This window comes from Solanum dulcamara, chromosome 6, assembly GCF_947179165.1.
Source record: "Solanum dulcamara chromosome 6, daSolDulc1.2, whole genome shotgun sequence".
Classification (NCBI taxonomy): Eukaryota; Viridiplantae; Streptophyta; class Magnoliopsida; order Solanales; family Solanaceae; genus Solanum; species Solanum dulcamara.
The window spans coordinates 70,906,095-70,932,390 of NC_077242.1; the positions used below are offsets into that span (position 1 = coordinate 70,906,095).

The 26,296-nt window shown below is 33.2% G+C and overlaps 1 protein-coding gene across 1 annotated transcript; it reads left to right on the plus strand.

The window, feature by feature from the left end:
- The first annotated feature begins 10,184 nt into the window (after nucleotides 1-10,184).
- Nucleotides 10,185-11,839, plus strand: LOC129892621 (uncharacterized). The gene is made up of 2 exons (XM_055968202.1): nucleotides 10,185-10,758; nucleotides 11,321-11,839. Exons 1-2 carry the CDS (start codon nucleotides 10,717-10,719, stop codon nucleotides 11,660-11,662), a joined length of 384 nt encoding a protein of 127 aa, XP_055824177.1. The 5' UTR covers nucleotides 10,185-10,716; the 3' UTR covers nucleotides 11,663-11,839.
- Nucleotides 11,840-26,296: the final 14,457 nt, after the last annotated feature.

Sequence of the window (26,296 nt, forward strand, 5' to 3'; positions counted from 1 at the left end):
GATAGTGATTTAAGGGATCAGGTAGTGGAGGTTAGGAGAGTCACTGATAGGATGATGTCGATTAAGGTGGTCGTTGAAGGGATTACGTTGAACATTATTAGTGCGTATGCACCACAAACGGGCTTAAGAAAGGAGGATAAGAGGCATTTTTGGGAGGATTTGGATGAGTTAGTGGGAGGCATACCGCCTACTAAGAAGCTTTTCGTAGGAGGGGATTTCAATGGGCACATCAGGTCTATTTCGGAAGGGTATGATGATGTGCATGGAGGCTTTGGCTTCGGTGACAGAAATAGAGGAGGATTTTCACTTTTGGATTTCGCAAGAGCTTTTGGGTTGATGATAACCAATTCAAGTTTCCCAAAGAAGGAGGATCACTTAGTAACCTACCGCAGTTCGGTGACTAAGACTCAAATAGAGTATTTACTCCTTAGGAAGGATGACAAAGATCTGTGCAAAGACTGTAATATCATCTCGATCGACAACCTTACAACCCGACATAAGCTCTTAGTGATGGATTTAGGTATCAAGATGACGAAGAAGAGGAGGGTAGGGGATGACCGTCCTAGAATTAGATGGGGGAGTTTGACCACAGCTAGTGCCTTGGAGATGGGAGAGAAATTAAATAATATGGGGGCCTGGGATAGTGGCAGGGATGCGAACAGTATGTGGGATAGGACGGCTAATTGTATTAGGGTTGTAGCAAGGGAAATGTTGGGAGTCTCGATAGGTAGTCGTAGCCGGCATCAAGGAGACTGGTGGTGGAATAGAGAAATATAAGGGAAGGTGGAAGCAAAGAAGATGGCGTATGCAAAGTTGATGGAAAGCAAGGATGAGGTGGAGAAGTGGACGAATGGAGAACTTTATAAGATAGCAAAGAAGAAGGCGAAGTTGGCTATTTCGATAGCAAAAATGACAGCTTTTGAATGCCTTTATGCTGAACTAGAAGAGAAAGACGGGGATAGGAATTTGTTATGGCTAGCTAGGGCGCGAGAGAGAAGGGCACGCGATGTGGATCAAGTGAAGTATATTAAGAACGAGCATGGAAAAGTATTTATAGACGAGACCCTCATTAAACAGAGATGGCAGTCCTACTTCCATAAACTCTTGAATAAGGAAGGGGACAAAGAGATTGTGTTGGGAGATCTGGAACATACAGGGTGTTCTCACGATTTTAGGTGTTGTACGAGTATTATGGTCGAGGAGGTTAAGGGATTTGTTCGTAGGATGCGCTGGGGAAGAGCGACCGAACCTGATGAGGTTCCTATGGAATTTTGGAAGAGCGCGAGCTCGGCAGGTTTAGAGTGGCTGACTAGGTTATTTAATGTCATCTTTAAGACGATAGTGATACCCAAAGAATGGAGGTCGAGCGTAATGATCCCTCTATACAAAAATAAAGGGGATATCCAGAGTTGCAACAACTATAGAGGTATCAAGATTCTAAGCCATACTATGAAAGTGTGGGAAAAAGTGGTGGAGATGAGGGTAAGGAGAGGCGTGTCTATTTCAGAGAACCAGTTCGGATTTATGCCTGGACGCTCAACTACAGAAGCCATCCATCTTATGAGGAGACTGGTGGAGCAATACAGGGAGAGGAAGAGGGACTTGCATATGGTATTCATCGACCTAGAAAAGGCCTACAATAAAGTTCCATGAGAGATACTATGGAGATGTTTGGAGGCTAAAGGCGTACCTGCGGCATACATTAGGGTGATCAAGGACATGTATGAGGGTGCCAAAACCAGGGTAAGGATAGTCGGAGGTAACTTAGAGCACTTTCCAATTGTGATGGGGTTGCATCAGGGATCAGCTCTTAGTTTGTTTTTATTTGCCTTGGTGATAGATGGATTGACGCGACAAATTTAGGGTGAGGTGCCATGGTGTATGCTTTTCGCGGACGACATAGTATTGATCGATGAGACTCATATCGGAGTTAATGCTAAGCTGAAGGATTGGAGATAGACCTTGGAGTCTAAAGGGTTTAAGATGAGTAGGACCAAGACAGAGTACTTAGAGTGCAAGTTCAGTGAGACACCTTAGGAGGTTGGCATGGAAGTTAGGCTTGCTGACCAGGTCATCCAAAAGAAAAGTAGTTTCAAGTACCTTGGGTCTATTATGCAAGGCAATGGGGAGAGTGATGATGATGTCACACATCGTATTAGGGAAGGGTGGATGAAATGGAGACTCGCTTCCAGTGTGTTATGTGAAAAGAAGGTGCCACCACAACTTAAGGGCAAGTTCTACAAAGTGGTGGTTAGACCGGCTATGTTATACGATACGGAGTGTTGGCCAGTTAAGGTATTTCACGTTCAAAAGATGAAAGTTGGTGAAATGAGAATGTTGAGATGGATGAGTGGGCATACCAAAAGTGACAAGATTAGAAATGAGTCTATTCGAAATAAGGTAGGAGTGGCCTCGGTGAAAGACAAGATACGGGAAATGCGATTTAGATGATTTGGGCATATAAAGAGGAGAGACACAGATGCCCTAGTGTGGAGGTATGAGAGGTTAGCCATGGATGGTTTTAGAAGAGGCAGGGGTAGGCCGAAGAAATATTGGGGAGAGGTCATTAGACAGGACATAGCACAGTTACAAATTACCAAGGATATGACCTTAGATAGGAGAGTGTGGAGGACCAACATTAGGGTAGAAGGCTAGTTCATAGTCTCGTTATTCTTCCTTATTAGTAAGTGTACTAGCGCACTATAATTTCCTGTCGTCTGATGCCTGGTATTATTTATTATTTTCATTACTTTTTGTACTTTCTGTATTTTGATTGCTCTATCTTATCTGGACTACTTTCGTTACTTGCTTTTTCATATTGCTTTGAACTTCTTATTTGTATGTGACTTTCTTTTTTGATTTTACTGAGCCGAGGGTCTTTTAGAAACAGCCGTCCTACCTTGGTAGGAGTCAGGTCTGCGTACACTTTACCCTCTCCAGACCCCATATTGTGGGATTTCACTGGGTTGTTGTTGTTGTATCTTTTACAAACTTAGCATATTTTGGTGTTTCCTGCAAAACATCAATTAAAGGTGAATTAATTTGCACTTGTTTCAACAAGTCTATGAACTTTGCAAAACACTCCTCTTCTTTCTTCTTTTTAAACTTTTGTAGGAAAGGGGAATGAGGTTTTGTCTTTGGTTCCTCAACTGTTTTTGATCCGCTGGGTTCACCTTCTTCCCCAATTTGCTCTTTGCCTTTTATTCTGCCGCTTTGGGAGCCAATTCAGTTAGGGGAAGACCACAACGAGTACTCACGATAATTACCTGTTTGGGATTTGGGTCAGTGTTACCTGGTAAACCCCCTTGCTGGCAAGAACTTTGTGCATTTGCCAATTTCTTAAGCTGTTTTTCTAAATTCTGAGTAGCTAGCTGATTCTGTCGAACATCTGTAGCTAAATTAGCTTGGTCTGTCATGATCTGTTTCAACATGTCCTCTACACTCATGCTTTCTGATTTTCCTGATTCTTGATTTTCTTAACTTTGATTATTATACCCTTGACCATGATTGTTTTACTGTTGTCCACCTTCTTGTGGTATATATTGAGTCTGCCCTTGTTGTTGGTTTTGTTGATTACCACTCTATGAGAAGTTAGGATAGTTTCTCCAATTTGGGTTGTAAGTGTTTTCATAGTTATGATTTCCACCACTCCTAGGTGCATTACCTATAAAATTTACTAACTCTGGATTTGTTCCACAATATTCAGCCACATGTTCACTGCTTCCACATACCTGACACCACATGTGTTGTTGCTGAACCATGCTCATTGAAGCTCGCTGCTGTCCTTTTGCTAAAATGTTGAAATATATTATCATCATATTTTGCATTGCTGCAATTTATGTTGTCAATCAGTTACTGTGTAAACTTCTAACATGCCTACTTACTTTTGAACGACATGTCTAACATTTCCTCTGTTCCACTTTGAGTTTCCTTGAGATATGCGATTAACCAATGTATATAGCTCATCATATATTTTCTACCTGCACCAGAATCAAAAAGAATTTTGGTATTGGGTTCCAACCCTTCTATGAAGGTATGGACCAACACCTCATTAGCTTGATAATGGTGAGGGAAACTAATGAGTAACGATTTAAATCTGTCTCAAGATTGGTATAAATTTTCTCCAAATTTTTGCTTAAAGCTCAAAATTTCAGCCCTCAACTTAGCCATCTCCCCGAAGGAAAGAACCTAATAAGAAATTTGCGAACCAAATCATTCCATGAAGTGATTGAATTTGGTGGTTCTGACTTTAGCCACCTCTTGGCTTCCCCCAACAAAGAAAAGGGAAACAATGTTAACCTCACATAGTTAGGAGATACCCCATTAGGCGTATATGTGTTGCTAATCTCCAAAGAGTTCTGAATGTGGACTTGGGGATCTTCATGTGGTAAACTTGTAAACTGACCATTAAAGTGCAATAATTCTACCATGTTCTGTTTTAGTTCAAACCTTCTTCCAACTGAAGGTTTTTGGATGCTAGAGGTAACATTTGCTATGAGTGGGACTGCCATATCACACACTGTCCTGGTTGCCATCTCCACGGGGATCTCTTCTGGCAAGACTTCTCCTTCTAAATCATGATTAACCGCTAGATTAAGTTTATGTATTAAGTTTTTTGAAGCTTTTGTTCACCGCTTTTACTGGAAAAAATATTCAGACTCGGTTAATGGATCTACAAGCTCCTTGTCTCTATCCAGTGTAATGTCTCAGTTACCTGCAACAAATCTTTTCAGCCAATATCAAGTTGTTAACACTAGCACTAAATTTTGCAAAGATAGCTATTGCCAAATTAAACATAAGTCCCCGACAATGACGTCAAAAACTTATTGTTCTCCAAATGCACACGCAAGTATAGTGGTCTCAAAAGTAATATAGTGACTCTTTTTGAGAGCCGAATGTCGAACCCACAGAAAACATGCAACTAGGCTTAGTTAACTTTGCAATGAATTGAATTATTAGTGTGTGTCTCAAAAAGTTAAGTTTGTTTATATCTATGAATGATAATACCAAATCTAGGTGAAAACTACTTAAAAGATGTCAATTAGAGTTATCAATTTAAAGAAGAGTCCTTAGGTTGAAGCAATTTAAGATTTTCGATTTAATCTCCTTTACCTCGGTATCCAAGGGGTTCCCAATTACTGATTTACAGGGTTGATTTTACAATTATGATCTTCCAATCTCTAATTGCCTATTCTTGTTGACAGCTTAACTACATCGTTGAGCGGGGATAAGCATGAACCAACAAAAATGCATTAATCTTTTCATCCTGTTTAGCAACCAAACATGGTGTATAGATATGTGTCACAATCATTCTATACACTGATTATTCTAGACAACTCTAAAACAAACATGCTCCTGATATTTTAATGTTCTATCTTCCTTTCATCTTCCGAGTTAAGGATAGACAACAAATATGTTTCAATGATGATCAAGAATTAAAATAATTAAAACAAGAATATAAGACTAACCTCATATGAAACCCATTTTCAACCAAAACAAACAAGAATTAAGCTTTCATCTTATGGCTACAACCCAAGAACAAGGGAATTTAGCCCCTCATAGTTTGTGAGATAATTACATGAATCATTTATAACATAAACTTGAATTTAAGGTAAAAAGAAAGGAGAAAATATCACCAAACTAGGTCTTCTCCCGTCTTTCTTCAGCTTCTCTCCGACAAGAACCAGTGCACTCAATAAAAAATGTAAAAGTGTTCTTTATAGCACTAGAAAATGTGTTGTTAAAGAAATCACACTGAAATTCGCGATGTAGACTTGTCTTGTTTCAACATAAAATATCATTTTCTGCTTTTGGGACTAATTAGCTTGCACATGTCCGAGGTCCGCAACGCGGATTTATCGCAGACCACACTGCTTTGCCAAATAATTTTACGCTTCAGTTTTTGATCAACATATTTTCAAGGTCCGTGATGCGGACTTGTCGCGGACCACACTACCTCGTGAAATAATTTTATTTCTTCATTGTTGATTCTTCAGGTCGCAGACCTGGCATGGACTATACTATTTTGGCCAATACATTCTATGTTTTGGAATAAAAACTATAGGTCCTTATTCCGTGATGTCGATTTGCTTTGTTGCAGTGCATTTTAGTCGCCTTGTGATTTTATTTCTCCCTTGAGTTCCAATTTCCATCAAATCATGCTTCTAATGTCCATTTGTACTCACTTAGACCTGAAAGTTTCTAAACATGCTATTTAGCTATAACAATACAAAATATGCATAATATGAACTCAACTTTAGGAATTTTGTTTTCAAATCTAGCAATAATCTATGGGTTTTAGTTGCTATTATATGCTCAAGATCATTTCGTTCAAATGGGTATGTTTTTTGCTGTTAAGGTGTAAAGCTTATCTCTTGGGTATATTTTGATTTACAACTACTCCGCTTATTCCCCGTATTGAATCAAAGAAAGCATGGTTCGGTTGTTTTAAAGTTGTTATAATTCGTGGCATGATTAAGTGTTCGTGTGGCGGCAATTTGGTTTCAACATTTAATGACAATATGTTGTTCTTTCTTGTTGGCAATATTCTGGTTCGTTTGATGTATATTTTAGCACAAATCCGAGAGAGTACGAATATTTTGAAGGCTTGACTGATATTCACTGTTTTTGAGTAATTGGAGCCTTTTAAGTCGTATTATTTAATATCACTTATATAATAGGTCCTATTCTTTTTAAAATGTTTAAGCAATGGGTATAGTATATATCATGCTTTGAGACTCTTATGTTGGACCAAACCTGTTTTGGATAAATTCAGTTTCATTTCTTTAGGTCCTTCCCTTGCTTCTTTTATCTTTCCATCTATTTCCAGTTTCTCATAAATTTGAAATATAATTTGATACATTTTAAGTTCTTTGTTCCTTTCCCCCTTCATGGTAATCTATTCCATTCTTTTAATTTATCATGGTGTGTTAGCTCAATCCCAAATCTGTTATGGTAGGCATTGATAGTAGTTCATTTTTATTTCTTAATTTTATTTAGTATCGAATTAAGATTTGGTAAGAGTTTAATTTGGTGGAGCAGGTTAATACAGTGATTATCCCCCTATCTACATTTTGAAGCTATGCATGTAATAATCCAATAGTATATATGGTTTAATTTAATTTTAATTGATTTATAACTACCGTGGTCTATTGTCTTTAGATATATTGCCTTCTGAAGATGGACTCTTACCTCCTGTGTATTCTATTTTTTTTGGGCCAAGGAGGCCCAAATCTCCTTTCCAACCTCATCAACAAAAGTCGATATACAGGTCCCCGTAGCTGATTTATAGGTGTCGGTAAAATTGACTAATGTACAGGCTGTATATTTGATATACAAGAGATACAAGGGGAAAATGTGAAATATACACTGATATACATCAGTGGTATACAAAAGAAAAATGGGCCAAAGGCCCAAAATACATGTGGTCCAACAGCTTAGTCCAGGCGTACAGAAACTAACTGTCGGGCCATATTTTCATGTGTTATTTATTGTTTATTTATATTGATTCGGGTTGTAATAATTTATTTACATATGTTATTTATGTTTGCTTAGATGTTAATTTTAATTTGTTTTAACTTAATTAGATTCCCCTAAAGATAAATCATTTTCTGTTAATTACTCTTTAAATGATTTTCTACCGTTACTTAGTCATTTGATAAAATTTTACTTTTTTTTATATATATACATGTATATTATTTTCAATGTTTAAGTTTGATTATTTTTTCAAAAAAATAATTTTAAAGTCTTTGTTTACTTTTAAATTAATATTTTCAAAAGATAGTCAAATAATTTTTCAAATCGTCGGATAACCACGCGTTAGCGGCCACTTTGAATGCTTAACACCTTCTCAAATTGGAAATAAGAACCTCGTACCTTTTTCTCTAAATTTTTAAGACTTAAATTTGGTAGGGTCTTTAAATTAAGTTTTCTTAATTTCTTTAAAAAATTAAGTGACGACTCTTCTTTTCTAAAATTAATTTTTTCTCTATAAAGTTGAAATTAATTTTAAACCTCTTTTTCCAACATAACACTTGTGTTCGACTTATGGTAGACAATAGCAACGATCTGTAAGGAGAGTTTGTGGAAGGTCTTAAATGACTTTCTTTTTCTTTTCTCGGGGAAGAATATCTTTACCTTTATAACTAAATTTTTATAATATTGAATATTTTTAGCCGAATTTCCGCACCCGTATCCATACCCGAATTCGTATCTCCGAATCTTAAAATTTAGATTTTGCCGAATCCAACCCTCAAATTCGTATCCGTCTCGGACACCTACACCCGAGTTCGAGCAACTTAGGTTTTGCCTTAATCAATGAATGACTTTAGATTTCTTTATTTTTTGTACCGCTTGTTGTATTTTGTGAAAAATTATGTTTTGTCTATTCAATTTGTTCCCCTAAATTAGCTTTCATTTAGATATGTAAATTTTACTAAAATTTCATTGTGAAAAGCCCAATTACAACTCATTCCTACTCTTTCTTAAATTACCCGAATTTCCTAATTTTGGCACATTTTTAAGATACATAACTGTATAGCCTGATGCATACTGAATTGATACATAGTAATTAATGTTGTTGAGTTTTTTATGGAGAGGTAACGTAAATTAAATTTAGTTTTCATCTTTCAAGCAATCACGAAGTAAAAGAAGGAAATTAACCCCAAACAAACCGTAACAGATTGTAGAATTTGAAAATTCAAAAATCTAAACAAGCAGAGCATAGTATTCTTTCAATTTGCAATACAAAATTTCGAAATTCATCAAACTATTGAAGATGAATATTTTGATTTTACTGAGACATTCTGGAGTTTGGGAATCTGAGGTGAGTTATGAAAGATACATAAGTGATGGAATCATAGTTGACGATAATATATTGTTCTGAATCTAAAATTAGCAATTGCTGCTGAATTGAGCATCGATGAATTATTGAAAAATATTGAAATCCGATAGATCGTTCAATGTAACTCATCGTCAATGATTATTCATAATGATATGGGTGTTAATCTTTACATAAAGTTGAAGAAGAACGAGCTTGAATTCACAATGTATCCCTTGTGCATAACAACATCAGATAGAAAGAGTTGTTAGATACAATCATTCGATGCTATATCTGGTGCAATTGTTTGTGTTGAAGCAAGCACAAATGATACACAAGTTCTTAGTTTAGGTGAATCTGAGAATGCTGCTACCTGTTATATACTCGAATTGGAAGTGACGAACTACATAAAGAATACAATTGGTGTGGAAGTAAAGAAGAAGCAATTGTATAAGGACAAAGCAACACTAGTTGCTGTAATGGCCAAATAAAAAATTGATAATGAATTCAATTTCAAAGTTAAAAGATCTGACAATAAAAGGTATGAGCATTTGAACATATTTTGCTATGTATATGGTATTAAATGAGTTCTGAAATGTTAATGATACATTGAAATGTAATGTATCATTAACAAATCTGATATTTATTTAGACTTATGATAAAATATAGATACATATATATAGTGTGTAGAGATATACATATTGAGTTTGATGCATTGACTTTAAGTGTTTAAGAACTGTCTGATACATGTAGTTTTAAATTTGTTTTATAGAAAATGAGTGAAAATCTGAATCTTGATACATTACTAAACATTGTATCCCAATGGTTAAACAACTCTCTGTACATTTCAAGTTGTATCAAGTTCACTCAGTTTTTTTATTTTTTTTATTCATGATACATAATAATCTTATGTATCTAATAAAGTTTAATAAGTTTTCCTACTATTTTGCTATTTTTGAAAATTAGTTTTTTATTTTTTAGTTATGATACATAAAAATTATTATGTATCTGGTACAATTGAAAAATATTTTGCTATAATATGTACTTTTCAATATTATATTTGGTCATGATACATAGGAAACTTTATGTATCTTGTACATGTTAATAACTTTTCCTAAAAATATGCAGTTATATGTTAATATTCTATTTAGACGACTGTTGTTGGAGAATGAAAGCATCGTGTAGGAAAAAAACTTCAATATATTCAAAGTAAGATATTTCAATAGTGAACATTCATGTCCCTTAAGAGAATGATTTTCTACAAAGTTCATGCTACAAAGGCTTTTGTTAGTGCATTTACTACAACTAAATTAGTTAATCATAAGAGAATTCACGCCCTAATGATATAAGAGAGGATATTACATCAGCCTATAGGGTTGATATTACCTATCAACAAGCATCGCGTGCAAAGGCACATGCTTTAGAGATGTTAAGAGGTAAACCTATTGATGAATATAGGCAAATACCTATATACATCCATATGCTAGATACCGTGTATCCAAATTCGTACATAGCAGTGCAAAAGTCACTAAGCGATGAGTTCATGTATCTATTCATAGCTTTAAAGCCATTGATGAGGGGGTTTCAGTTTTGCAGACCTGTAGTTATTGTTGACGGTGCTCATTTTGATGGACCTTATAAAGGAATATTTATATCAGCTAACACACTTGATGGGTCAGGTATTACTTTTTTCTATTGTTAGGTATTGAATAGCAATGTATCATCTTATTTAATATATTTATTGTGTATCTGATGTACTATACTAACTATGTTTTGGCTAAGAATTATTTTTAGATTGCATATTGCCATTAGCGTATGGTGTTGTTGATACAGAAAATGATTTATCATGATCGTGATTTTTTCAGTATTTCAGAGATGCATTTTGTGAGAGGGACAATATGTGTGTTGTATCAAATAGGAACGAAAGCACAATGAAGAGTGTAAGTATTATGTTTTCCAATGTTCCTCACTTTGCATGTATATGGCATATATGGAAAAATGTGTGCACTAACTACAGGAGGACCAAAACTATATTAAGTGACCTCTTCTACTCAATGTCCAAGGCATACCATAACGATAAATTCAAAAAAATAATGGCAAAAGTGGAAAAAATTAATCACAGGGTGAAAGAGTATTTAAAAAATGCGGGGTACAAAAAGTGGTCAAAAATTTCTGCAACTGTCAACATGGGGAGAATGATGACTTCTAACATCACAGAATGTATCAATGGATGTCTTGTTGAAGTACGAGAGTTGCCTATAATTGACTTTTTGGAAGAGATGAGAATGTTATTTGATGCTTGAAACTGCAAAAATAGGGAAATAGCAGCTTATACAAAATAGATTTTGGATAGAAAATTCGAAGATATCCTAATATTAAACACGATAAAGTGTTTGAGAATGAAGGTATACATCAGTTATTTAATAGAATGTATCTGATTGATACATAGTTTTTTAATTTTTTTCAGTTCTATATTCATATTTGTGATAAATTTTTTTGCAGGTTGTTGCTTCATCAGAATATCTATATTCTTTTTATGAATCAGGAAGAAGATACATGTTGTGTCTTGAAAGAAAAATATGCAATTGTGGAAGGATTCAACTAGATGAAATACCATGTCTACACGCAATTGCAGCGTTGACGAGCAAAAATATTACAGACATGCACCTATACTGCTCTGGTTACTACACGCCAGAGGCATCGACAATTACTTATAAATTGCCAATGGTTTCAATGCCAGATAAGAAAGATTGGTCTGTTTTGAAAGAAATTTTGAAAGAGTCGTCTTGCTACCAAGTTACAAAAAGATTCCAGGAAGAAAAAGTAACTCCAGTAAGAAGCTAAGTACGAGCATAAACTGTTGTGATAGCTGTGGCCATGAAGGACACAATAGAATGACTTGTAATTTCATTCTCAAAGAGAAATGATACTTTGATTTTTGCCAAGATACATTCAATTTGGATCAAGTACTTATGTATCTGGTACTTTTTTTATAATAAAATAGTTCTTTTTATAATAAAATTCAGAAGACAGAGAGTTGTAACATTTTAGTGGTTATAATTGATACATAGTTATGTTTAGTAGCTATCCATGATAGATGAATACTTTATGTATCAGAAAAATAATTGAATATTAATAACTAATACATGCATGGTTGATAATTATTTTCATTGTAATTTACATGATACTCAAGTAGTAAAAGTTATTAATTATCAAAATAAATAAATTAAGTAAGATATTTAAGATAGTACATGTCACTGATAAATTATTGTTGTGAATCTGATACAAGAGACACAATTATATAATTATTTAACAGATACATGAAAATGATGCATTCAAAAGATGTATATGGTACAAGGAGATGTTATGTGTTAGATACAAATCTGATATTGATTTAGACTTATTTGATACAATACACTACAAATTTGTTATGGAAATGTATCAGATACATTAAATATCGATACATTAAAATACTGATACATGAACTTTCAACTTATATTTGAGTTTGATACATGACCATTCAACTTATATTTGAGTTTGATACATTGAAGACTTATGTATAACATTTCAACTGATACCTATAAATGATATATCAGAATGATGTATCTTCCACACGAGATGATATATAAACATTGTTATGTATCTGGTATATTAAAATGTTAGTTATCATAAACAAAATTAATATTAATTTAGACTTAGTAGATTCAATGCACTGCAGATTCAAAGTGTTTAGGATCTATATTTTTAGATTGATATATTGAAGATCTGTACGTAGAATTGATACATAAGAGAGATGTATTTGATACAAGAGCTTATGTTATATATTATGGTCAATAACAATACTAAGAGAAGTAAAGAAAGTGACCAATAAAAAGTTATAATCAACAACAGTTGATAAATAGTTGCACAACAAAAGATTAACATAGTAGTTTTTCAAAAAAACCTTATAAATAGTACATAACCCAAAAATATTTACTATTGCTGTCAAAACAAAATCTACATTCTACTACTATTAATTTTAAAAAACTACTCGATGTCTACCAGTTCTCCTTGACCAGGAGAGATGAAATCTCTCTTAGATTTTTATGGATTGTCATTTTCACTGACATAACCATCCTTGGCCTTCCGACAACCATAATTTCACATTAGCGAGGCGTATCTTGAATGGAAGTATTCGATATGTAGTTCATTAATTGGAATAAAAAATTCATCACTAAGATATTCAGCAAAAACAACCATGAACATACCATAATTCCTACAAAAAAAGAATTGACCAACTTTCAAAAAAATAAAAATGGCATTTTAATAAATTAAATATGCATAATTGTTAATACTCATAAGCTATCGCTTCCTTGTTACTCAATTCCTTTGACATATTCAACCAGAAAAGGATGATGTGCTTCAAGCAAGTTACCGGTCAATTTGTCCTTATATAAATCAAGTGATGACCAATCGGTACGTTCATTCATCTCAAAAAAATCACTGTCCTGAAGGTATGTAGGTAGCATTACTGATATCTTTTGAATCTCAAGGAAAGGATTTCTTCTTCTTGTTTCAAAGGATGAATCATACATGCGTATCAACCTCTCTCTCAAAAGAACTATTGTCAAAACCCAATGAAAATCACTAGCATAGTTTACCAAAATGTATACATCATCTACCAAATGCCATAGCAAGCTGATGGGGATTGAGAAACCTATGATTATGTTCTTCACAGACCTCTCGTGATGAGCTATAATGGAGGCTCGTGCCATGTCTTCTTGAGTAGAAATATCAGGAGGAATGTGATAGTACCGTGTGTGTGCAGATTTGATGTAAACTTTGAGTATACAGTTTGTTGTTGTGTATCTATACTGATTGACCAACTGCATCTTGGACTTCTTCCGAAGATAGTAAAGTATTACATCGATGTGCTGCACATTATAAGAAAATATTAGTTATACAAAATGATACATAGTTATTAACACAATAGATACATTTATATTAGATGTATCTCATATATAGTACTTATGTATTAGATAAATTTAAACTAAGGTATCAGACAGAGACCTGTAACTGTATCAAGAAATAACTATAAAAGTTATAAATATTATCACTTATCTCATCATTCTAGCATTTGTTGGGCTGTGACATGAGATAGAACCAATTCTTATCTTAAGGAAATGCCACTACAAAGTTTATTTTTTCAAACCCGAATGAAGAGCACTTTGCTCTGTAGTGTTCCTTCTTTGATTTTCTGATTGAAAACTTATATTAAAATGAGAGTAAATATATAATAAATAGTTTCTATTGATATAAATTATAAGTATAGTACTTACTTGTTGGCATACGATTTTAATAGTTCCTTATTTATCCATTGGGAGTAGTCGGTGATAATCTTGGTTGGGGGACTATACCATATGCCAAAACCTTCAAAGGGGTATGTTTGATACCTTTCAATCGACATATTCTTCTTATCCTTTTTACTTGAATTAAATTTTGTTAGGTACGGTGATTGTAAGATCTTAGAAGGCATCCTACTTCGTGAAAAAGATGTCTTAGCATCATCTGACAACACAATAAATTTGGTTGGAAGAGTGATAGGCACTGGCTATCGCGTAGTAAACATTCAGCATGAGCTACTTGTTCATGACTAATAGCATTCATTGGCATGACCGGTAATGAAAGTTCGTATATAAGAGCATGTACCACCTCTCGAGTTTCGGACGATATCGAGGTTGAAGCTGTGGAATCCTATTTTATAAGAATGATAAAAAGATAATAACTTTAGTATATTCTGAGTTTTTATAATGCTAACCGGTACTAAAGCTAATGAATCAGATACAAGTGTGGAAATTTTAATGATACATCAGATTTAATTTTGTCTTTATCAATCGGCTCAACATGTTCTTCCATTTTGTTAGTGTTATCAAAAGTCTTAGTTGCATCTTTCATAGCAAGATTTGGTTCTTCTGATGCATTATCCTAAAATAAATGTAGCTTGTCAATATTACACTTATATATATTGAATATATCACAGAAAGTGTTCTGATACATTATCTTTAATGTATCAGAAACAACATCCTCTTCAAAACTTCTGCAACATCTTATTTCATGGAGTGTGGTGATACATCCTCCATTTGTTGTGGATTCTTGGATGGTTCTGCTTCCTATAATTATAAGAATAGTAACTACTACTAAAAATGACTATTAAAATGGAAATTTATAGATCTGATATATGACTATTAAATGTATCAAATAGTTAAAAAGCATAACAATTACAAAAACAGACTTATCAATTTTTACATGATGTATGTACCTGAATATCTTCCTGGCCATGAGATTGGTCATGTGCTTTAGGGGCATAGATTTATTTTGATCATTAATGTGCTTCTTCAAAATAGTAGGTGGTCGAGGTTCTTCAACCACATGGAATGGTTCCACAAAATCATCGTTTTGAAATGAATTTGATGTGCCAGTCAGGTCATGATCAGCGATCTACAATGTTGTAAAAAATAAAAATTATAACATAATAACGAATTCAAGTGTTTTAATAAAAAACACTATATCTTGGAGGATAGGAGAACTACATTCGCAATGGCTTTCAAGAGATCGGTATGATTTGAATCTATTTTAGTCTCAAGTCACTTGAACTTCCGGTCAATCTTAATATAATAATATGAAAAATTAGAACTATCAACTTATTAAATGTATATTAACTAACTTAAATCTTATACTAATAACTAACATATTTCTTTAGAAACTTCTTTAAGACTTTGACATCCACTGGAGCAATTTGGTCCGATTGACTGGAAGATTCACCTCCTTCTACTGACTTTGTCACTGATTTTGAAGTAGTGAAAACAGGTTTTTTGGATGGTTTTGGTAGTAGGAAATCTTTGTCTTTGTTAGTCGTTTCTACTGGAATGAGATTTTTAGCAGGGGCAGTCTTCCTTCTTTTGGGAGGAGGTGGAAAAGATATATCAGCAACACGATCGGATCTTCTTAACAAGTCTTCAGGTGGTTTAGTTAAAAAGTCCTCAAAGCCAAAAAGTTCTTGAGGTTCCGTTCGTTTGGCCTTGACAGTTAATGTAGTAGCTTCAGAAGGAAATTCACTGCCAGGGATTTTAAGTGATCCAGTTCATCTTGTGTTGGGATAAGATTGGAGCATGAATACTAAAAAAAATAAGAGTGAAAAGCAGAAAAAATAAAAACTAGGATCAGTATGTATCATGAGTTTAGTACAGAATTAAAAACTAAATAATCTTAAACTATAGTTAATAAGCATCATATTATATATACATTTGATATAAATATGAATAGGATTTTATGAAATATACCTCACTGAAAACGCTAGGCATAAAGGTCTCATATTTGGGCTTGACCGCAACAACACGCCAATTAAGAATGCTGGGGATATGATTACCCACTCTTACAATAATTTCATAAGGGACTTGAGATGCACATTCGTAAATTCATGTATTGAGAGCGTATGGCATGCCGCTTAAATGATACATTTGTTTTGAGAGTAGTAAACTCTTGCCTCATACCTTTCATCAATTTGGAAAATGTTATTTGACCCCATGGAAACTGCTCATATGTGCCATCTCTACCATCCTAAAATCATCAACAGAAATAGGTGAATCACCTAGTTGAGAAAAGACAAAAGTGTGGATAAAGTAGAGAATGGTCATCTGAACAACGTCTTTATTGATTTTCCATCCTTCTATCAGGAAACATTGAAGCAAACGTCCTTTGTTTACACTATTTTGTGCACGAGGGAAATATCTAGAAAACAATTTGTTGGGGTGCATTCAAGTACCAAAATTTCTTGATATTACCTGTACATCGTAGATCGATAATAATAGAAAATTTCTTGATCGAGAAATGGAGTACGTTATATTAAACATGACGAATATGCAATTCATCTTTGTTTTTCTGGTCCAACTCAAGAAGTAATGGACATTTAATGATTTGACCTTGAAAATTACACTGTGACATATCTAAGTAGTGATCAAAAATGATTTGCCTAAACAACTGGATACCTTCTTCACCTATTGATGATTTTAGTGGAATATGTAATGCCGAATCTCAAAGAGCGGGAAGGGATCTTTTTGATGACATACTTCAATCCCTGCATTGAAAGAACAAATGAATTAGACCAAAATGATACCTGATACTTACATATCTTGCTTTAGAAAACAGAAAATAATATAAATCATTAGAGTCGATAATACACATCAAACTTATGTATCGATTACATGACCAATCCAGATACACAATGAGCTTATGCATATTGATATAAGACACTTAGTTTTGACTACCTATACATATAGAACAAGTTATGTGTAATGACATTAAAAGACCTTATGTATCAAGAACAACAAACAAGGCACAAATTGATGGATCCTAATCAACGCAACATCAGTAAAAGGTTATGTATCATAATTAATACATAATGTATTATGAAAATCATAAAAAGTTGAAGCCCTTATGTATCATGTACATAATAGCAAACCCATAATAGAATCTTATGTATCATCATATGAAATGTCTATCAACACTTAAAATACAAGAAAACAAATCTGATACATATAGTCTATATCAAATATGGTTAAAAGATATCTGATACATATGGTTTGATACATTTAGTCTGATGCGTTTACTCGCTACATTTTGGTTTGATGCTTTTGAATAACTTTTACCTTTGGAAGATTATGACGTGTTGTAACACCTTCGATTTTCTCCTCTGCTTTTTGAGGTGATTGTTGAACTGTAGACTTTGCAATTTGAGATTTTGATTTTGCATGTAAAGCATCCATAACTAATGGGTCGTTGCGATATTTAGATCTAATCTCTTTATACCCTTTATCAGAAGAATCAGAACGCGATGAAACAAGAATTCCTTGATTTTGATTCAACTGTGTGAGACCAATACTAAAAGATGGAACGGAATCCATATGTATCAGTGAATAGAAGAGTAAAAACAACAAAAAAATACAGTTGAAATCAATGGACTATAAGGAAATGGAATTGAAGTGAAATGACAAAGAAGGAAGAAATTGAATTACCTTATTTAGAAGCTTGAAATTCAGAAAAACATGAACTGAAATTTAAAAAAGAAACCGTTGTAGTTGTGGCTTGAAAATAGGCGTGAATTTATGATAGTTGGGGAGAACCGAATTGGGATGTATCGGTGAGTTGGAGAGAGAGTTAAAAAAAGAAGGATTTTTGAGATTTTTACAAATAGTAGGGAATAATAGTAAATATAGTAATATAAGGTGTGTAGATAGATAATTTTATTTTAATATTTTAAGGACAGAACAAGATAAAATGAGAAGTATCTATATATTAGATTTTAAAGATCATATAATTTATAATCTTCGAGATGACATATATCAAGATTTGAGGTTCTGTCACTTATTATAATTTGCACAACCAATAAAATCATGACAGGTTAACGATCGAGCACATCCAAATTAGAATTGAAGTTCAATTCACCTTAATATTTATGACTTTCCTCTCTTTTCTCAAAGTTATGAAATATTTGTATGTATTTTTTGTTAAGAAGTTCCATATTAGTAGAGGGATAAGGTGGCTTTATTGCCTATTCCATTGGGAATCACTGATTTGTTGGTACATCAAATTCATGTATTTACGATTCAGGTTGTTATGGAAGACGGGGCTCTTTGATTTCCAGGACACGATTTCCAGGACACCTCCAAGATACCTATTATGATGTTCCTTTTAAGAGGATATGAAGAATAAAGGATAAGCTGTTTGACTCTTAAGCAGAAGTCTCGGATTCGAGTTCTGGATATGAAAAAAATCTTGTTGAGAGTGGCACCCCTGAATGGACCCTGCATTACGCGATTCAAATTTAGTCGGGGCTCCAAAGACTCTAGACACTGGATGAAAAAAAATAGCTCTTATGATATTATGCTCTTCTGTACCATGTCAGTGCATTGCTTTTCTGATTCTATTTTAATTTAAAATTAGTGTACAATTTTTCTAAAATTATGGGATTTGCTTTATCTTTGGCCTTTAGTTTTAAATTCATACCGTTAGAATTTGATCGCTTATTGATTGTAACCTGAATTTGCAGGTAATGTCATGTAAGTTATTTTTGTTCATTATAGATTTCAAATTCACTTTTTTAAAAAAAAATAAAATAAAATAATCCGACGTGGCTTTCTGATATAAAGGGCCAACTTTGGCATTTTGTTGGAGTTTATGAAAATAAAGAAATTTTTCAATCTTGCTCTTCTATTTTAAAGTTACGTCACATATATCAAAATGTCCTTTAATTTTATGATTTTAAAATATCACATGGAAAATTAAAATTAAAGTGTCGTCAAAAAATGAAAGGGGTTATTCATTTTTAAACATACTAAAAAGGAAAGTAGGTAATTTTTTTTTGAAACATAGAGTAATATGTAAGCCAAAGTTAGAGGAGCTTCTGACCAAAAGGTCATTTCTGGGATTTAGCAAAATTCAAGGCATAAGCAAACCAATAATCAATTGTACTACCAGTTTTAGATGGTGCACACCAAATGTTATTTGACCAAAATACCCATCAATTGTGCCTTACTCTCAATTTTTCTCTGTGTCCTGCTTACCTGAGGGGTACAAGCATAATTGTTTCTTCTTTACATGAAATGGATCATGTAGTATGTTTAGAACATGGTCATTATATTCACAAATTATGTATAAAAGTTTGATATGATTGGGCTATTGAGCTGAATGTTTAGAATAATAGTGACAATAAAGATTCTGTATTGATAACATGTTACAAAATAATTATAATAGAATAGAAGCAATTTTAAAGTATTAAGATAAGAATTATAGATAGATACGAAAAGAATTTCTAAATCTTCAAGTATATCATATAAATTTCAATATATACCTCTATTTATGATACATTAAGGAAATATCAAAAAGTGTGCCATGAACATTGACTATTAACATTTTGGGGTTATAAAATAAACGGAAAAGGTTCAAAAATGTTCTTAACATATTATAAATGGTTCAGAAATGTCCTCCTTTCATCTATTGGATTAAAAATGCTCTTAACATATAGAAATGGTTCAAAAATGTCCTCCCGCCACTTATTAGATAAAAAAATGCCCTTAACCTATTAGAAATGGTTCAAATTTGCCCTACTTCTACCTAAAAGTGTGTTTATCAACTATTAAATACTATTTAATATGTCCACATTTCGTGCGAATATATTTTATCAATAAATATAATATTTTTATAACATCAAAATATTTTAAAAATTCTTTGTAGCTTTCAAATTTGAATAAATTAAAACTCAACTTTTTAATTCATTTTACTTCTATCGGCATCTTAGTTATACATTTTTCCATTGTCTAACAATTTTAGTCTTTTAAAACTACTGAAATCCTTGAATAAATTATGTTAACTGATACTGTATTTACAATCAGAAAAAAATTCAACAAAAAATATTTTTTATGGGCATACATAATGAAATTCCTCTTCTCCGTGGCTAAGATAATGTCTTTATACAACATACATTCGGGTTAATTCACATATTAGTTCATATATTTTATTTAAAGCAAATAGTTCTATTAGGCAAGACAAACAAGTAGGAATTTTTCAAAAAAAAAATACAAATAAAAAAAACTAAATAATTGTCAAAGTACTGTTAAAAAAATTATTGACATATATAATTAGAAGTAGCAAATTTTTGAGTCATTTCTAATATATTAAGGGATTTTTTTATCTAATAGATAGAGGGAAGGACAAAGAACAATTTCGAATAGGTTAAGGACATTTTTGATCTAATAGGTGGAATAATGACATTTTTGAACTATTTCTTAAGACGTTAAGGGCATTTTTGACCCAAAAGGTGAAAGAAAAGACAAATTTAATCCAATAGGTGGAAGAAAGACATTTCTGAACCATTTATAATACGTTAAAAGATATTTTTGAACCTTTTCCCTAAAATAAAGAATCAGAATAACAAATATGGTTAGAGTTATTCCTTTAGGAGTTACGGACATCCCACATGAAAATATAATAATATTTTAATATTTTTCTTATAAATATGCTAAAATATTATTCTTTCATTTTTATTTATTTATTTTGTATAGTGGATAATCAAAGGGAATACGTTGTTTTGGCTTTTGGATCCTTTAGTGGAAAAAGCTATTTGTTGAGGAATCTCCTATGTCAGCCTTAAGAGGAGACAACTGTTAATTTGACACAAGTGATGGCTTGCCATACAATTTCTAGCTACAATGCAAAGGAAAATTGGAAAGCCCAAAAATAAGTGTCTTTTTGTACGTACAACAAAACATAACGACAGATGGCAAAAGAAATTCAATCACATTCAGATGCGAAGCTAAAATTTAGAGTTTATGAATTTTAAATTTATCATTAAATCGATAGTCATTATACTTTATAATTACATATTTATTTATATTTAATGAATTTATATAGAAACAAAATAAAAGTTATTGATTTATCTGAACTCATAACTAATATTCACCCTACGCCCCTGAATTCACTCTCCTATAATGGTTGGATAAGTTTGACTAAAAAGGCAAATAGGCGATGTTAAGAGCAGCCTAGTGGAAAAAGCATTCCGCTTAAGTGAAAAAAGATTGCACTCTAGAGGATGTAACGTAGGCAACCTATATTAATTAGGCATGCTTAGGTAACAAAAATAGCAAGATGTCTTTTTATGCCAGAAACTACAAGTCTAGAACCAATAATTAACCACGTAACTATCCCTGAAATTTTATCCAAATAGAGACCCAAGTTCCTTTTTATTGTTCGTCAATAGATAAAATATAAATACATTTTACAGGTTGGTAAAAAGTTGGTTTGGGTCTCTATTTGAGTAATATTTTAGTGGTTAAATTCTTTGGCTCTTTAATTTTGAGCATATTTATAAATTCAAATATCATATTTTATTCTTGTTCTAGCTAAGTTTAGAGAGTAAATTCACATATTTTGAGTGTAATTAATGTGATACGTTAATATATGTGATTAAACATGTTTCAAGTCAAAACACAACAAAAACTTACCCAAAGGAGTAAAAGTTAAGGCCGGTGTTCTATGAGTTTACAAGTTAAGGCCGAGTCCAACTAAGATTAATAGTGGTAATTTTCTACCACTATAAATACAACATATGTATGACTTTTCTACGGTTATGAACTTGTATATATCAATAAAATATTTTAAATTTTTATATGATAATTGTTGGTGGTGATGACTAACGATGGTGATTGTGTGTGTCGATTTGGGATGGTGTCAATTGATGATGGTGGTTGTAGGTAGTGTCTTACGTTATAGTGGTTGACATTAGTGATTAATTAGGATTGTTGTTGGTGACTGCTGATAATTAGTAGTGGAATGATACTAATAGCTAATGGTGATGGTGAATGATGATGGAGGTTAACGATATATAATATTGACTAATGATGGTAATTATGATAGTGATTTGTGAATGTAATAATGATTTGTGTTGATGATAGCAAATGATGGATAATGATGATGACGATTGATTTTGGTGATTGACGAAAGTGGTAATTGTGGTTGGACTGAAATGATGGTTGTGAAGGTAGGTGGTGGTGATTGATGGTGGTAGTAGTTGTGGAGGGTGGGAGAAAGTAGATGGAGTAGTGGTGAACTGTCATCTTTGTAGAAATTTTTAAATAGTCATCTTAATGATTTTAAGACTTTGTTATAGATCTTAATCATTCAGATCTATTCAGACCCATTAAGTCTGTAAAATAAGAAAAACAAATAGTTAATAATTAAAATATGAATGATTAAGATTCAAATTTTGAAAAAACAAACAGACTTAATAATGGAGATCCGAATGATTAAAATTAAGATATTTATCAATAAGGATTGTGATAGAGTGGTAAGTACTCCTCCATTCTTAACCAGAGGTTTCAGGTTCGAATTCCCTAAATACAGAGTGAACATTTATTAGGAAGCATTTTACCCTCGCCAATATGGGACTTCCCAGACTGCTGAGTTAACATGGACGTAATCACTACTACTTGAGCTTTGGGTCTCACTTCCTCGACTCCCATCTTATGTGAAAATCTTGGTGTTGCATATTTATAAAGTGATAAGATTTAGAGTATAGTACCCACAGAGGTTAAGATTAGCTATTAATTAACTACTTCAAAGTAAAATGAACTTACGATTTAAGCGATTTCCAATATTGTGAATATTTTGTTTACTAATTGTGATAAATCAATAATAAGCAAGTAAATTGTGAACTCAAGTACAACAAGCGGTCAATTAAGAAGTTGAAACAATGAGATGGGAATATTCTAGGGTCATGGAATTTGTTTAAAAAATTATAACAAGAATGAGCTTAATTTTCTGTGATACTTCGTTGGTATATTGATACAATATCAGTATCATATAAGATTGAACTTTTTTTTAAGAAATAAAAATTAAACGATTAAGAAAAAATTATTAAAATCATAATCTTATTTATTAAACTCTAAATTAGTAGAAAATATAGTCTTTGTGATAATCCGTCGGTATATTGATATCATATCGGTATCATATATGATTGATCTTAATGTTGTGGCTACAATTACACACGCAAGTCTACGTAATCTGTCATGTAGTAAAGCGTCTCTTTCAAGCTAGATGTCCAACCCACAGGGACCTTAACGAGACGAATTATTACTTTCCAACGAACTACACTAATTGCGATTGTGTGATGGATTTGAGATAATTTGTTAATAATATTGGATGTAAGAAAAGCAATGCAATAGTTATGTATATTAATCAGATTATGAAAAATTCCAGGGCTATAGCATAACGTGAAGTCAAGCTTACTACTCTTCGATCTCAGTCTCCGATGGGTTATTTAATTACTGATCAAAAAGGGTTATTAATCCAATCATGATCTCCCGACCTATAATCGCTTATCCTTATCGTTAACCTAACTACATCATTGAGCGGGGATAGACATGAAACAATAAAGACGCATTTAAACTATCATCCTTTATCATGATCAAACGTGGTATATAGGTATGTGTCACGAGCATCCTATATACGAATCATCCTAGGTTATTCTAGTATAAACACATTCATTCCATTCTTTGATCTATCTAGTTTTCCTCTTGTGAATTCAAGGTAGACAACACATATATTCTAATGCTGGCCAAACATTAAAATCATAACCCCAATAATGCAAGAGTAATTAAAATTAATAACCCATCATCAATCAAATTCAAATAATATTAAACCATGACTTCGTAGCTATAGCCCCAGAATTTGGGTGCTTAGCTACTCATATTCAAATGATAAAACAAGTATTTAATTTCAAGAAAAAGAAGAAGAAAAGGAACCTAAAATGCTTGTGAACTTCTTGCTCTTCCTTCTTTTTCTACTCCAAAATGCGGCTGTTGCTTTCTCACAAGTCCTAAAAATCTATTTAAATGCCTTCCTTCAATTATTGTCGGACCCAGAATAATAAAAAAATATAAAGTTCTTGAAGCTGCAGTGGCGCCACTATAGCGCCCAGAATATGTCTCTGAAGTTTTGCTCTAGGCACCGGGCTCCACTATAGCGCCTGCAGAGCGCATTTCTCGTGCTTTTCCAAACTCCTGCATATACTTGAACACATACCTTAGTACACACTTGATTGGTATTTCATTGAAAACACACCATTTAGCTCCAACATCTTCTCAAAACGCCTAACAAATATGGGCAAACATGGCACACAGGCTCATAAATGTGCCTAAGATCACCACCCTACACTTAGACTTTTATTCGTCCTCGAATGAACACCTGACTTAGGCCTAGACATTGACCCAACATGAACATAAGGTAGTCTGTCTCGGATACACAATGAGCACCTAGCTAAGCATGTTCACTTCCTCATGATTAGTTCAACACCTACTAACCTTAAGGACTGATTCGGGAACACAGTAAACTCATATATATCATTTAGTTGGACATCATATAAATTATCAATCCTTACAATTGAACATGTGCATTTTCACTACAATTGAATCACCCACAAGCACTCAATTAGCATTTTTTTACCTTAGTGGCTATATAGCAATAAAGTCACGTACTCTCTCAAACGATTTCATGTGCCACACAAGAATTGTCATAGGCTTGACCTTAGTGTTTTGCTCTACAATACAAGAATGTAATAGTTTGGGATTACTAGGTCTTCATAAGTTGAAAGGTAGGCTGAGGAGCACGTAGGAACTATTATCTGGTAACGTTCCCAAGCACTTCAATACATTACACTTCTCATTTGCTCAACTTCAAACACCCATTTAAGCCCACCCCTCCTTCTTGCTTATCCCTTCTTACTTACTTTGTCTCTCAAAAATTTTCTCTTTTATATTTATTACAAGATGTAAGTTTATTTCAAAAATCGATACCCCATTTCATAAGCTTCATATTCTCTTATTCCTTTGTTCCACATTTATCTCTTTTCAAAGCGCTTAGGATTTGGATCAGATTAATGGCTCCAGATAATATGGTGATAAGCTGCATAATGAGGCTGCCAAAGAAAATTTCAAGGCTAACTAGGAATTAAGCATTCGGGTTAGGCACAAAACAAAGGGAAACACAAACAAGGATATCAAAGAAAATGCCTACTTCATTTCCTTAACTCTACAATCTTCATTTCATTTCACATACATACCGAGAAAATTCTAGCTATCAATATGTAGGCACAGAATACATCAAATCCTCTCACACACATGACACATGTACAACTGAAGAATGATAACTACTGATTACCAAGTACACAATCATATGAATTCAATATTAAGCATGCAGAATTTGAGTTGAATACAAGAGCTCAGGTATCTTAAACTAGTCATTTTATTTCATACCATGCTTTCATTCACGTGCGCAGCTTAGTCAGACACTTGATATATGAACAGACACAAACTTAGACCTAAGACAATTTTTTTATTAATTTTTTTGTTTTTTTGTACAATTCAAAAGGGACTATCCTTAGCTAAAAAATTGAAAACAACTACCAAAAAATCCAAAATAAAAATGCACTAAACAACATCTATACAAAAATACAATGAGAATTTCTTATACAAAAATACAATGAGAATTCCAACTCCCATCCCACACTTAAACAAAGCATTATCCCTAATGCACCATTTTAATGCACAATCTAAGAGTGAAAGAAGGAAATCCCTGAACCGCTCAGTCGTCCTCTCTGCCAACAGTGGCGGTAGTGTCATTTATCATCATAAGAGAAGTGGTAGCGGTATCATCTGTCTCTTCATCTTTCTCATCATCTCCCATCTCCTCTATCGTGGGTTCATCATCATCCAAAGGCTCCTGAAAAGATGGCCCTGCCTGACACATGTGCATAGCACTATCCATAAGAGGAGAGCAATCTATTAATTTAGTCATCTCGTCATCCATCACCGGACGACCACAAATTTGCAACTGCAACTCTGTCATGCCAAATATGCAGCCCATCCAACTTTCATCGCGAACTTGTCAGTC